We start from the raw sequence: 15,642 nt of genomic DNA on the forward strand, positions 1-15,642 counted from the left end.
GTTCTTCACAGAGTAAAAGGATTTTGGCTAAACCATCCAGATCTTTCACATCGAGTGCTAAGACACCGCTATTTATTTTCACCAAGATGGGCAAGACATTTGATGTCAAATGAAATATATCGTTCTAGATTCAGGTCTGCGCTCTGACACCCTGTCTGTTCATATGGAACGAACCCAAGAGACTGATGTCTGGCCACCACTCCCCGTAAAACGGATATATTTTACAAAGGCTGAATGCTTCTCTGCCTGTAACGTTAACTAAGCAAAGATGAACCTCGTATTCTAGGAGTAAATCATTCACCGGCGCTCGATGTGATTTCAATTAATCTGATAGCATCTGAATGAAGAATAGTTGTTTAATATGAGAACAAACTTAGTTCTACATATTGTGTAACATCTACTTAAACGTAGATTAAACCTTTATGATTACTTCAATATACATTCCTTAAAGAGAGATATATATATATATATATATATTTAGGGAGAAGCTGCATCCACAGATCTGCAGCCTCCCTCCGGTTCAGTGGTCTGACCATTTTTTGACACCGATTGCATTCGCATGGGGGGTCTCAGTAGACCCTTGCTTGTAGCATTCTGATTGTCAGTAAGTATATCATGTGAAAGGGGATATGTTAGACTGAACACATCTCCTGGATAGAAAATAGCTGGGAGGTAGGCAAAGGGGCAAATAAGTGCATGTGGTGGATTTTGCTGAATCAGCCCCCCCCCCCCCCGCCGTGGGTATTTGCAAGGATGACAATAGAAATTGAGACAAATTAAAATGCATATGATGGCTGGAGTGTACTTTTAATTAAGCAAGTCAGACCATGCGTCCGCTGTCCATGGTGCTGAACGCAGATAATAAGCATTTATTACTAACATAATCCTAATGTATTTACCAGTACTACAAAGGGTTACTAGTGACGTGAATCCTACCAGCAATTTACAGTTTTTTCCACTAATAAAGGAGAGAAAATCCTATAATATATCGGATTGTCTGAAACATTGTATCGATAGCTGGAACGGATACCTGTGCTTTGTAATGGAAAACTGTTCTGTAACGGTGCTTTCCGTAAGGATCATTACTGAATATTTGTAGAGTAGTAGTAAGAGGACTAGTTAACGAATTGCCTGTGAGTAAAATGATTATGTTACATGAGCAAGAGTATTACAGAACATGCCTAATTAACCCCAATATTGTTCAGCAGTCAAGCATGAATGAATGACAAGGAAACCCCTACATGTTTTGCTAACTCTTTGTAGTAGTTTATGACACGTTTCCAAGATATTCGCAGTAATCTATTTTGACCCATCTGCTCGAAGCTCGATGGCTTTTTGGCACAGCGAACATTTGACATTTCCTGTACCAGTTGTAGAAGCTCATAGGAGCAGCCAAACAGGAAGTAATGGAAATATATATTCTACCATCTTTTTTTTGCTTGATGTTTGGCAACAAATGGTTAATCACAAGGCTGCCATCAGGAGGGCAACACCTGCTGTACTCTCACACCTGTTCATATTATTCTCTCACGTTCTATTATATGAATTGTTAAAAACACACATCTTCCATTTAAAGGGTTAAATATAACTAATGACCGTAAGGTTAATCTGTGACTGCCGTGGTTTCCCATTCTTTGTCCTGTAATAAAAAAACTAAAAAAAAAACACCTATTGGTCCCTTTTTGTTATACTGCTTGCCCCTGGCTTAGTTAAAATGGGCCCTGGCTGTTTTTGCCAAGGGTGCGCCTATTGTCATTAAAAAAAAAAGCCGTCTTTGCCGTTACCATGGAAACATCTGCATCTGCCGATGTTTATAGCATGGAAAGGGCTTTCTGCTTGCGCAATCAGTGACTCAATGTTAGGTTATCCAGATCTGCCCCCTCCTTCCTCTTTTATCACCTCTTCTGATTTACAAGCCAACCAGGAATATCTTCTCACGTAATTCAGAGGAAGAGGTATTCAGACTGTTACGATACAAGCCAGAGATAACTTATTTATTCTTGGCATTCCTGCAGTAGTTTAAGTCTTTTTTTTTTTAAATTCCATCTGATTTACAGCACCTTCAGCAAATTAAATATTTCATATAGGCATCATTGCGTATAATATTTCAAGCTTTGGGCAGATATTCCCATAGATATCGTCAAAATGTTTTTTCTATAAAATATTATGTATTATAAAGAATTGGATAGAATAAACATTCTTGTTAAATGCTGAGTGATACATTCTCCCAGCAATAAAAAGAGACAGCAGTTTAGTAGGACTAGCCTCCATGGTGCATGGTAGCTTACTAACTCAACCCAAAGACCATGCCTATATTTACCTAAATATCGGTGTGAACCCCAAAGAGCCGATGGGAGCTAAGTCCTTTCATAGGTATGTACAGTGGGGTAAGGGGGTTTAAAAACATCTCCCCTTACTTGTGTACATTGGCGAGGAGGTCATTCTTATGTCCCACCAGTTTTCCCTGACAAAAGTCTCATCAATTGACATGTTCTGCACCAGGTGGCAATTCACGCCAAGTGGCCTTGTACAAAGTGAAACAAAAAAAAATACATTCAGAATCCCCCCCATGAATTTTCAAGGGGTACACCACAAATTTAAAGGGACCCCTCAGCTATTATATGCATTAAAGTGCATATGATGGCTGGAGTATACCCTTAGGAGTGGGCATCTTAATGTTAAGGACATTAATAGTGTGTATTATTCTACACATTTCTGAACAGGCTCCCCTCAAGAACCAATGTGTTTAAAACCTAGTTAGTTGTGAACTCCAATTCAATTTAAAAAACGACTTGAATAGGTATAATGAAGTGGCAAATTCAATTGCAGAAGTTACGTTTAGCCCCCCCCCACCAAAAAAGTCCTTAATTTGGATTCTTAATTTTCTCAACATCGAGGTGCTTTCAGTAATCAGATCAGTTGCATGCCGTATGAAATGTGAAGCTAATTACATCTCATCTATGTCTCTGTGGATCTTACAAATTGTAGAAAGAAAGTGTCGGCATCAAGATTTAGCAAAATTAATTTCAGCCATCCATGAATACAATTTGAAAATGATTAATAGCCAACAGTCAAAGGATCACGTTGCAGTCTGTCTTTTTAGGTTGTATGTATGTATGTATATATTTATATTATTTGCAGTCACTGTCTTGTTGAGGCTCGTTTTAAAAGAATTTTGTATTCCAAATTAATAGTTGAAGAAAGAAAAACAAGTTCTTTCTGGTGAGCTACTGAATTGTATTAAAATGTTCCATATTCTTTGCCCATTCTATGCAAAGACAGCCGATATATATTAATGTATCCCGTAATAAAGATGTTACTGTACAATCTCATAAACAGTTTATCCCATTCTAGGGCATTTAGAAAAGCGTGAGAATTATACTCAAATAAAAAGAATGGCCTTGGATTAAACTTATCATTGCGGCTGGTATCCATCATGACATTTAGGGCTGTAGAACACTGCAATACACGCTTACCCAGCAAACATTCTGAGCTCCTGGAAAAGAGGGGCATCAGGGATAAACGAGGGGTAGATTGGGTCACTGATGGGTGAGCATCTTGAAAAAACGTTCTACTTTATATTAATTTATGTAATGTTCAAGGGAGGGCCTGGTTGGTCAGTGATGTTATTCTGGTTATTGACAGTATAAGTTCATGTAATGTAAAAACCCCAAAATAGTACTATGTTGGCAATGGAAAAAAGTTAATTAGGTAAAAATGACACTTTGAAATAAGTCTATTTACCAGATTTGGCTAAAAAAAATATTTAATAAATGTATATCAACACTATATAAGTAGTGCTATATTATATATAAGGTTTTTAGGTTCTGTTTCCATTCACGGAATTCCATCCCAATCTTATGCTAGTCCTGTAATAATTTATTAAACGGGGAAATATTTATATATTTTTTTTATCATTAGATATTTTTACTTCTATTTGTTTTAATGTCTTAATAGCCTTCTCATCTTCCTATTTTTCTCCAAATTCTAAAATACATTTGCTCACAACATAGCTGCCAGATGTCTAGGTTTTGGATAGTTATTTTGACCCTAATTTCAAAGCCACAGCATGTGGTCTGATGAATTATATATTCCGTCTTTAGCTGTGAACTGGTGCACTTCATCTCCCGATAGTGCTGCCTGTACACACTGAAATTAATTTTAAATGACAAAAAAAAAAAAAGCTATTTTTTTCTTAAGCTAAGCCACCTGCTCTTTTTTCTATAAAGGCATGTAGTAGTCTGGTTTTTTAATGCAATTAATCTAATCAGTGTCTCCTTTACATTCATGTACAGAAATCCCTGTACATATACATGAGCATGTTATCAGATATTCAGAATATGTATATATATATATATATATATATATATATATATATATATATATATATATATATATATATATATATATATATATAATCACACTTTATGTCTATATATTGCCATAAAGAGTCATAACTAATTTATTTATTTTAACAAACAGTAGACAAATAAAATGGCTGAGTGGTCGTCACTTGTTGTTATTGAAATGGCTCGGTTGGCAAAAGTTAAGATTTAGTGTTTTAATAAAATTGTTAGGTCTTATCGATTTCCATGTTCTGGCTTCAGAACATTGTCTTCTTTGGGATGATTCCACGAAAATTGTTAAAAGGCACAGTCCACAACATGCTTTTCCCAAATACTTTATTCTTGAACGGTAACTAGGATTATTAGTAACACATATTTCCGGTAGAAACTAAGTAGTTTTGTAGGTATGGTAACCCCCTGTTTGGGATATCAAGATGCACTGGTAAAAAAAATAAATAAACAGAACTGTTGGAATCACGAAAAGTGGCAGGTTATTTGGTATAGACACAGAAAAGGAAGGAACAACAAGGTTTATTTATATTATTTTAGCTCTGGTATTAATAATAATGTTAAAGATTTCAAAAGAATAAACTCATATGTATTCTTCTTTCTAGATTGAAGATATCATCACACGGATGCAAGATGATAAAGCTGGAGGGGTGCCTATCCGAACTGTAAAAAGCTTCCTGTCTAAAATCCCCAGCGTAGTAACAGGTAACATGAAAATATATTATATATATATATATATATATATATATATATAATCAGCCATCAACAAAAATGTAATTCTGCTTCACAATGATTGGAAGAGCAGACATCAAAGGATCAAAGATTGCTATGAAAGCTTACTGGCTACAAATCAGTTACTCCCCGGGGTAACTTTGGGAATACCCAGCGACGTAGTCTGGCCTAAAACCAGGGGACAGATCAGGACCCCCTGTTGTGCCATTGCCCAATGGGACAGTTACTGGAGACATCTCTTCTCCCCAGATTGCCGAATTGCTCGTTGGAGGCTTGGTACAGGCCTCCATGGGCACAGGGTGCTGGGATATGATGTCATAGGCAAAGGTTTTGAGGTAGGCAAGGTTTTCTTTGACTCCAAGACTGTTAGTGGCTTACCCAAGGGTTTCCATCTCCCTAGGCACTTAATAGCATTGGAGAGGACCTGGTTGTGGTGCCCCCCTCCAGGCAGCCTCCGTGGCTGCCGGTAACGTTGCGCTGGCCCTGCTTGTTTCCACTTATGTATTTTGCCCTGGCTATTGAAGTACATTTACTAATTGGGCTAATCTATATTTTTAATATTCTCAAAAAATATATCATAATTAAGACAACAGCAATCTATCTGATTTTAGCCGAGGAGTTTGTTCTTTTTTTCTCCTGCAAGGTGTTTTTTTATACGTATGAAGCGTGAATGCTAATTCTTCACATTCTATCGCTGTGCTTGCACCCTGTCGGCTGGGAAAGACCTTCCTCGAAATAGCACTGGGGGAAAATATGAGCAGGAATGAGTATCGCAGGCTGCCTAGTTTACATGCTGATTTCCGAGGCACCAAACTGCAGCCTTCTTTGTTACCCAATTAATTCTGCTTGAGCTACACGCTGTCACGGGGACGTGTTCCAACAGATAATAGCAGTGGTGTTGCTTGCGGAATGTCAAAATAATCGAGTGTTAAACTAGACGATGATACAATAACATTCTATTTATTTTAGTTGGTTCTTCCGCATTTATTGTACATCCGTAGAAAAAATTGAACAAAAGAAGGCGTCTCGGCCTCTTTAATGCTAATTTTATGGTACGGCGCACATCCCACCTCTGCAGCAACTATGGTTTCAACCACATTGCATCTCCGTAATCCTATGCTACAGGAATGTGGCTTTGACCCATTTACAGTAGCTCTGCTATGTAAATGCTGCCTGCGCATGAATACGTCTCCTTAAAGGGGACAGAAAATCAAATACAAGCTAATGGTGGCAAAGCATTAAAGACCATAAACCTATCTAAACATTTTTGTTAAAATAAATAAATTTTAGAAAATCTAAGGATTTCAGCAGGAAAATATATATATATATATAGTATATAAAGGATACTGTTTAAAACATGCTGTTAATGATGCCCCCCCACCTAATTTTTTAGATTTTTAAGCTATTAAATTTGATGTTAGAATAATTATTTTTATAATAAAAAAAATATATTTGAGAAATAGGTATGATTTAGAGAATTCCGTTATTAGAAGGCATAGATTAATAAAAAGCATCGACTGATATTTTCCGAGACCCATATATAAAAAAGCTGGCATAAATATTTTTAAAAGGTGATAATTTCATTAAAGTATTAATGACGACATGTTAACAAAAAATCTTTCAAAACAAATATATATATATATAAAAGTATAAAAATCTTAACTCCTAGACAGTATGTTTTGCACAAATTTTGTCTATGAATCCGTTTTAAGGGCTGCAACAATGTATGTGATTTGAATAATAATAAAATGTCAACTATGTAACGATATAGTAACTATGTAACAATGCCATTCCATCAAGACCCATTAATTTGACTCTCTAACATATCTACCATAGCAAATAAACCATATATGTTTTTTTATTTTGCAGAGAGGGTGGTAGATAAATGGGACATCCTTCCACCAGAAAGGGGTAGAGGTTAATACAGTGAATTAAGTCAATTCCTAGTATCTACAAATTGCATAAAGTATCTTTTTCAGGAGCCAAGGGGTGCTCAGAGATATAATTAGCATGACTGATGCTTAACATCTTCCTCATTCGCATTGTCTCAAGTATATTAATTAAAGGGATTAAAGTCTCAAACATTAGCGCCAATGCCGCAGTGGAAATCTGGTCATGTGATATGTCCTAAGCACGCCATTATGTTTTAATCTCCAAGAGTGAAATCTGGAGTGAGGGAAATATCTTCCATTCAGATTCTCAATGGCACAGAAGCTCCCATACAGATGGCCCAGAGTGCACCGAGATCTGGGGTTCAACAGAATCCCACTTAACCTCCTTGGAAGGTAGGTATTCGAGTAAGGCGGACAGGTGGTCATGTCCCAATCCCACCCGCTTCTTGGGCCAGTGCTACCGCTCTGCGCCTTTTACCACAACCCTCAAGCCAGGTTTTCCTAATGTCCCGTCCACTTCCGGCCCTCTCCTCCCCTTGCAACCCTCCCAAACATAGGCGTCCCATTTTGGACAAATATATACACATCTACTTATCAACCTTATCTGGATCATACAGATTTTAATAGCCAAACCCAAGAGGCTAGCATTTTATGCATTCCTACTAGTGCTGCTATAATCTCCATAAATTGCCATACAACATTTCGCAACTCAATTAGCACTTAATTGGGAACATTCCCACACGAACAAGCGTGAAGCCAGTCTGATCTTTCTGCGTACAGTACGTGACAGGCATCTGTGATCTAAAACAGGTTTGTTTAAGGATATCTTAACTACAATATCTTTCTGGTAATCCACATGTTTAAGAATGTAATGTTTTCATAGGATTATTTTCTTAATGAAGAAAATTGAACGTTTTCCATTATAAGAAAGAAAAATACGATTTAGATATTTTCCCCCTGTAACACCCAGTCTATCCAATACCGATGTTAATAAGTTGAGTCCGCACAAACATTACAAACATCCTCTATTGATTATATTCATACAGTGCCTTCAACTAAATATTAATTTACCAGTTTTGGTAAATACGAGTAAAGGCAGCCGTAAAAAAATTGTGTAACATTTTCTTCTTTCTTAAAAAAAAAAAAAAAAAAAAAAAAAGACAAAAATACTCGGTTCTCATGGATATCAAACAATTGCAAAGACACGTTCATCCAAAAAAAATAAAGTTAAATATATGTGTGGCACAATTATTGGCACCCCTTTAGTCAATGATTTGTGCTACCTCCCTTTGCCGAGATAACAGCTCTGAGTCTTTTCCTATAATGAGGTTGGAGAATACATGGCGATGGAGCTGAGACTATTCCTCCATACAGAATCTCTCCAGATCCTTCACACTTCAAGGTAGATGGTGGTGAACGCTTCTCTTCCGTTCACCCCACAGGTTTTCTGTGGTGTTCACGTCAGGGGACTGGGACGACCACTGTAAGGCCTCGATTTTATGGGTCGTAAAGCTTCTTTGTATTGATTTTGATGCATGCTTTGGATCGTTGTGCTGCTGGAAGATCCGTCCATGGTCCATTTAAAGCTTTCTGGCAGAGGCGGTCAGGTGTTCATGTAATATGTGTTGATATTCGATAGTGTCGGAGAACTTCCGAGTACTTCTATACCCTGGGGTTCCATGTGTATCTTGATCGACCAGTGAGAAATCACACACACAAACAAAAGTGTTTGTATAATAAGATTCCTGTTTATTGTGACGCATTATGGATATATTTATAAAATCATACCGGAAATAACGCCCTATCCTAAACCAAACATAATACATAAAATAGTTCTATGCCCTTATTAGTAAACATATTTACACAACTAATAGCGAAGAAGGTCAAGATTATGTATCCAGACAAACCTTGTGCTTAGTATCCAAACAAACTGGTGTTATCAGTAGTTAGTGGAAATATTCGGTTCAGGAGAACAGAATATGGGACATAGGTCATCCTGTATTCTTCCACAATCCCCCCTTTTGTGAGTAAGCTGACCGCCGGACATAATATATTCAGGAGTACTAGTTACTCCTGCAGGACTTTGTATTACATCTTCACCACTATTTTCCCGTCCGGATGCACAACCATGGTTATGTTTCAATAGAAAATAATCTATAGCTGCTCTATTCTGCAACAGCTTCTTGTGTACCTTTCAAATCTAGCAACGTTTCTTCTAAAGCCATTGATGTGTGATTTAACCCCTTCACCATAGCGCAGGCTAAAGCATTGACAGGGCGAGTAAGTGCGAGTATTGTAGACTGCCAGACCACCCCAACCAACTATTGATATCCCAAGACTCATATTCTGACCTAGATAATCTCAAATCAGATGTACAGTCCTCACTTATACTTGAGATAGTATCAGAAAGAGAAGGCACAGACGGTGCAAAGATGCCATGTACCCCAACAAGGTCCTCTGGCAGAGAACATTAAAGAGTCACCACCACATTTAACCGTGGGCATGGTCATTTTCCTTATGGCTCTGTGTGCCAAATTGTTGGAGTAGAGGCTTTTTTCTTGAAGCCCTTCCAAACTTGTGGTGATGTAGGTAAAATTGGATTGTAATTTGAGACTAACTTCTGGTAGAGATTCTTGGCCATTCGAGCCATCCTCTTCACAGTGTGTTGAGACAGTATAGACACACGTCCTCTTCCTGGTTGATTCATAACAATTCCAGTTGACTGCGGAATTCAGTTAACAAGACAGGGGAATTTAACATGCATTTGTTTGGCATACAGCTCCTGAATCAAAGATAAGACCAAGGGCTGATCAAGGTCTCCATCTTTACATCAGGAAAAACGGGCAGACTAGATGGGCTGGATGGGTCTGATCCATCCTCAAGTTCTTTGTTTCTATATTTCATTCATACATAAATATGAAAAAAGGCTATGCATGTCAACATAATAAATGTATACAGCCAAGCTAGCAAAAACATTCCATTACTGACTATAGCACCACTTTTACTACACCACACCAGCTATTTACCAATACCATGTGTTATTTATACCCAAAGTCCTTTCCCTTTATTCCTTCACATTTCATAAACACTGATGCTTCCAACGAGATTGGCTATACCCTCCATGTCTTCTAGGATCACATCACCCTCATCGCCTACTGTCGCCTCCAATTTTTTTGTTATTTTTGTTTACCTTCTCTAGATCAAAAGATTGTTATCCTGGCTGATTTATCACCCTTTTGTGCTCCTCGGTGAAATGTATTCTATTGCTGTAGGGAAGCGCTGTGTTTGTTCCTCTGATTTTATCTTGTGGGAGGATAAGGCAATTCCAATGACGACGTTACTGACATTTGAGAAATCACTTTTGTTTAGTACCGAGTAATCAGCACTGACCATGTATGCAAATAAGCTCCTGGGAGTGTATATATATGCATGATATTTACTATTTAAAATATATAGGTGTCACAAAAAATCAACTAGAAATTTGTGTTGGATGATCTTGTCTGTTATCTTCAATTCACCCCAAAAATTTTTAGGAAATGTTTTTTGTTCCCTGTGGAAAACTTCTTAGATATCCAAATATGCATGTATCATCTGGAAATATACCGTATTTGGTTTCTTTACTTTTATACCAGATGATACTTTAGGAAAATTACATATTTGACATCCCAGGGGTCCCCATACACAGATTTAGAGCCCCTCTCCTAAGTTAAAATAGAAATTAATATTAAAAATACATTGCAGTTAGATCATGTGCGACACAGGACTCATTTTAGCAATGCCCCATTAAATCATGGATCCTCTAATTAGCCGATCATTAGGCAGCTTCCTAGTGTGACTTACGAGAAGTTTGGCCCTCACTGGCTTGGCGTAAAGTCCCATCTATCTGTGTCAGTGACTGGTTAGAAACAGCTACAAGGGCACTATAAGAATAGTTAATTTGCTAAGCAGTGAGCAAGAGTGCCCTGATAATTAATCATTCTAAATACAAGTGTCTGGGAGATGGGAGTCAAGGGTACCAGCTGCCTGTTGGAGAACCAAGTAAAACTTAAGTTCTGCTAATGTTTAATAAAAATTAAACAGAAGCCGCTCCCAATGAGACCTTTACATTAAAGATGATCATTCATTTGTCCCAAATCCAACACTTAGTTGACTTAATGCTGTGAAGGCAACCGCGTTTTGCTTAAATATTTACTAAGAGCCAAGTTGAGATTAGCCAAATTAAAGTAAGGGGAAAATCTGAGTTGCCTCAAAGAATACGTTGGAATTGGGCCTCTATGGCCAAGTTGTCATGGGTTTTCTTACGTTGCACGTGGCTTGGAGGTCATCCTTCCAGTGCATTTCTAACCACGATCCTGTCCATTGCTTGGACTTTGTTACTTTCTTGAAAAACGTAAATGCCCAGATACCCATACATAACAGAAATGCCCTGGAGTGAGGCACGTGGCTTTGAAAAAAATATCCACTAAGGACCGGACCTTTCCATACCCTTATGTATAATTGCTATGAAACACCTGCCATGGTCCAAAACCCTACCTTCTTTCATTTTCATCTTTGTGCCATATTCTTTTCCTTTCCTTTCCTATTTTCTACACATTTCCACTTCCATGCCTTGAAGGATGTGGACAGATACCCAGAGGAAAACTAGCAATTACAAGCATAAGATTTCCTAGTGTCACAGAATACCCAGGAGAACACATGGGTTGCATGAAACAAAAGTGATCTGAGTGCAGCTTGCTTTGACAGCTTTATCTACCAAGATAAAGGTAATAGGACATAAGGGGTGCGTTAAAACACGTAGTGTATAAATAGTCTTCAAAATGTACACTCGGTCCCTCTGTCATTCTAAGAGCAGTATAAAAATAACACACTGGAACAGATCCATACACACGCCTTGCGCAAGGCGCTGAAACCCATGCCATCTTCCATCACGTCAACGCCGACTCTTGTGCTTTGACGATGCACATCTGCGATGGAGCGTCAGAGGTGGAAGTGCTAGATACAAAAGAAGCTTTAAATAACTCTTTGCATCTGTGACCTATCGGTGGCTGTTTATAAGATTTATGTATTGTACTTACGCATGTACGCAGTAATAAAAAGAAAAATCATTTATATCAGTTTATAAAAAGAGGTTGGGCCGGGAAAGCTGTGGCATTGGCATCAGCTCAGAAGCACCAACTCTGTTCAAAGTTGATGGATAGTTTTAACAATTAATGACACTTCTTCAGGGTACCTTCTGGCCATGCTAAGAGAAGATTTGGAACTACGTCTCGGGTTATGGAAAACGTTTGCCATATTGGTTATCACTATGATCACTGTGACCTTCAGGGTGTCCGACTATACATTACAGATACATAGAGATATTGGCCTTAAGAACTTCATAGAGTAAGATACATAATATCAAATTAATGGATGTTAATTAAGAGATGTTAATGTGCAATATTCTGTCCTTATTATCCCTTTCTTTCATCACTTGTAAGCAAAACTGTGCTCACTGAATATGCAAATTGTGGATGTAGTGATAATCCCTTATCTGTCGAAGACTATGCGTAATTAGGAACATTTTAATCATTGCAACAGAAGTACCTATTCTACAGCAAATCTCAAAAAACAAACCTTAAGCAGCTTTTAACTAAAGATACCAACATGCGAGTACAAATGTTGCTTTAGTGAGCTAGATAAACCACAAGAGCTTTATTTTGAGGAAGAAAAATGACTTTCATTTCCAAAATTGCCCAGGTTCCTCCAAGGAGTGAAAAAATCCAGGTAATTCATTCAAGGGGTCAGGGGGTTAGAGGAGTAAATAAAGTCACATGTAAGAATGCCGCTTCCTCTGACTGGAAAAGTGACCCAGAGACTCCAAGAAGCAGCACTTCACCCGGAGACTCCAGGTCAAACCTGTTACTGAATAGCAGAGGTGATAATTTTCTGATTTTTTATCAGGCACTTGGACAACCCTGAGAGTTAGTGAAATGCCCTTTTTTGTATCTCTCTCTCTCTCTGGGAAGTCATGTAAGAATTAAGCAACTTAAAATGTTTAATTTTGCATATTGGCAAAACATTGGCACAACCCAGCAAGGAGAGTTTGTGCCGTAACTTACTTCCTCACCGCTGATTTTTTTTTTACATCTATACTTTTAACCGATTGACCTTTCTCCAGTGAATAAAACCTCTCGAGTGTAACAAACTTCACTGATCCGATCTCTCAGATTTGGTAATCATTTTATGAAGAAAACAAAGATCTAGGCAATCTAGGGCACAGATGAACACATTTCAACGTGTGTGCTAGACTGCGGGGCCAAATACAGCGTCTGCTGAACTTGAATAAGGTCATCGTGAGGATGGTGGTCAGGAGACATCAGAGAATGTCCCCAAATGGCTCACGATCCCCACCTTCCTGCAAGTGCAAGACAGCAGGGCAACTACCCGGGGCAGCAGCACAATGCATGAACATAGAGACTGTCCTGTGAAGACGGGGACTGTTGGGTGGTATATGCTGTAATAGGCCCTAAATAGCTTTCTGCTCCATGTAGACATGCTGGCACACACCATCCTCATTGCTACAAGGTATTTAGTCCTCCAGGCTTATGCTTATTTTTAAACGGTATATGACAACAGCATCATCCACCATCAGAGGATTTGTTGTTGATGACAATATCAGTTGCAAAAATTCTAGTATAGATGTGCGACGATAGGAGAGAGCATTCTGCATATTCTACACAGAAAATTCCATTTCAGGAAGAGCTGAAGTTCCCCAGGACTGGCGAGCCAATCCATACCATAGGCCTGACCCAGCACATAGGCGATTGATGTGAGCCTGTTAAGTACACGGTTCCCACACACACACAGTACACGTCTCTTAATTGATATGAAAATGTATCATCATCAGTTTAAGACAATTGTCAATATACAGTTCCTTAGTTTTACCAGAGATAATGGATTAAAAAAAAATCAAAAAATCAATGTCCGTGTTAAATGCTGACACTGCTTCCTGTGATATAATATTACAATATTTAGCTATGTACCAGAACAATAGCCTTCTGGTCTGGTTCACGGTTGTTTTTGTAAAATGTAGCTCTATATGCTGAAGACGCATTTTCATGCCCTCCTAACAGTCCTGATTTTTCATTTTAATACATTCTTGTATGTGGTTTTTCTAGTAACAAGAATTAAATAGTGTATGCACTTAAGTCAAAATGAAAAGACATACTGTAAACAAACCTTCTTAAAAATGGCTATTCGTTTTCGGGAGGTTTAATGCATTGCGTCCCAACTGCATTGGGTCTCCAAGGCAAACCACCGATACAGCCCAGTAGCCCTTTCAAATACTCGGGTTGTATTTTTTAAGCATAGATAGTAACAGACCTGCTGATAAGGATATACTGAGAAGACCTCAGCCATGTCCTCCAGCATTTCAAATGGACCAAGTGGGACACTTCTCTTTTACATGGTCTGGCTAGAATCAGGGTTTGTGGAAATGCATTACTGAGAATTGAATTAATAAATCCCTCTGGATTATCAGCATGTGCAGGCAGGTTCTGTATTCGAGAGAGATTCATTGGGCAGACATCCATCGTCTGGTTTCCTGGCTTACGCTCTGCATCCTAACAAGCATCTATGGGTGGATTGTCAACCTTCTGAAGACATTATCTATTTGCTGCTATAGATTTCCCCTCATGTAAAGTGACAACGCAATTTCATAGCACCTCCAGAAACCTTCCAGGGGAAGTTTTATCTATCTATGCATGTATGTTAGCATCAGAGCAGATTTTTATCAGATGCCAGAGATGGCTATTTGGAATTCTGAAACAAAGCCGTAAAGTCTCTGGAATCGCATTGATGTCTATTCACGACAGCCTCATAACTCACTGGTGCATTATGAAGCAGCAACCCAGTGAACTTACTTAGCCCTACCATAAGATAAGCCCCAGCCTCTTCGTGGTGTGCACCCTTCCCGATGAGTGGGACGATGGCGAACCATCCTTTTCAGTCTAATCTGGCTCAGCAGCCGGGCCCGAGGTCTTACGGTGCCGCTCCTTGGGTCGTGATCCATCACAGCCAACTTGACCACCGCTGTCTTTGCTGCAAGTACTGGTAGTAAAGTCAGCATTGAGATTGTGGAATGTGGCACTGGTCTTTAAGACAACATCTCTTGGTCACCCAGCATTATTTATCTGTGTTCTATATTCTTTGTTACAATGTTTTTTTTTTTGTTTTTTGTTTTTTTTTTACCAAGTGCTATATGATCACGAGCCATAATACCCACTATAGTAAGTCACTCTTCTTATTCTACATTGAGTACTATGATACACACGAGCCTCATGCTACAGAACACTTTATATTGTTTTTAATATTTTTTGCCTGCAACTTAGAATTCCGGGTCAGTAAATCTTTACATATAACATTGTCTTGGAAGCGTGTATAAAAATAGAACAGGTTGTAAAAAGCCTAAACAATTAAGTGAAATTTGCTTTTAATTCAGAAATGAGTTATAAAGCTCGCAGGCGTTGACCCAAAGTTAACCGCCCCATATGTTGGCACGTAATAAATAAAAGGTCAATAATATTTATAAAACGCACTCACGTGTCTATTCCCCGGAGGCGACCCGGCCAAACCGAAAAAAGAAGAAAATCCTTTTTGAAAGCTTTTTTTAAACCTCGTGGGAT

General features: G+C 38.4%; 1 protein-coding gene across 1 annotated transcript in view; it reads left to right on the forward strand.

Annotated features, from left to right (window-relative positions):
- Positions 1–15,642, forward strand: part of LOC149284701 (regulator of G protein signaling 6-like) — an 80,607-nt gene that overhangs the window by 34,821 nt on the left and 30,144 nt on the right. Inside the window, exon 2 of the mRNA XM_089496403.1 lies at positions 4,961–5,060. Coding sequence (XP_089352529.1) covers positions 4,961–5,060 — 100 coding nt within the window. The remainder of the gene's footprint in view (positions 1–4,960; positions 5,061–15,642) is intronic.

Source organism: Sceloporus occidentalis, unplaced genomic scaffold, assembly GCF_023333645.1.
Source record: "Sceloporus occidentalis isolate IW3139 unplaced genomic scaffold, rSceOcc1.0.p SCAF_89, whole genome shotgun sequence".
Classification (NCBI taxonomy): domain Eukaryota; kingdom Metazoa; phylum Chordata; class Lepidosauria; order Squamata; family Phrynosomatidae; genus Sceloporus; species Sceloporus occidentalis.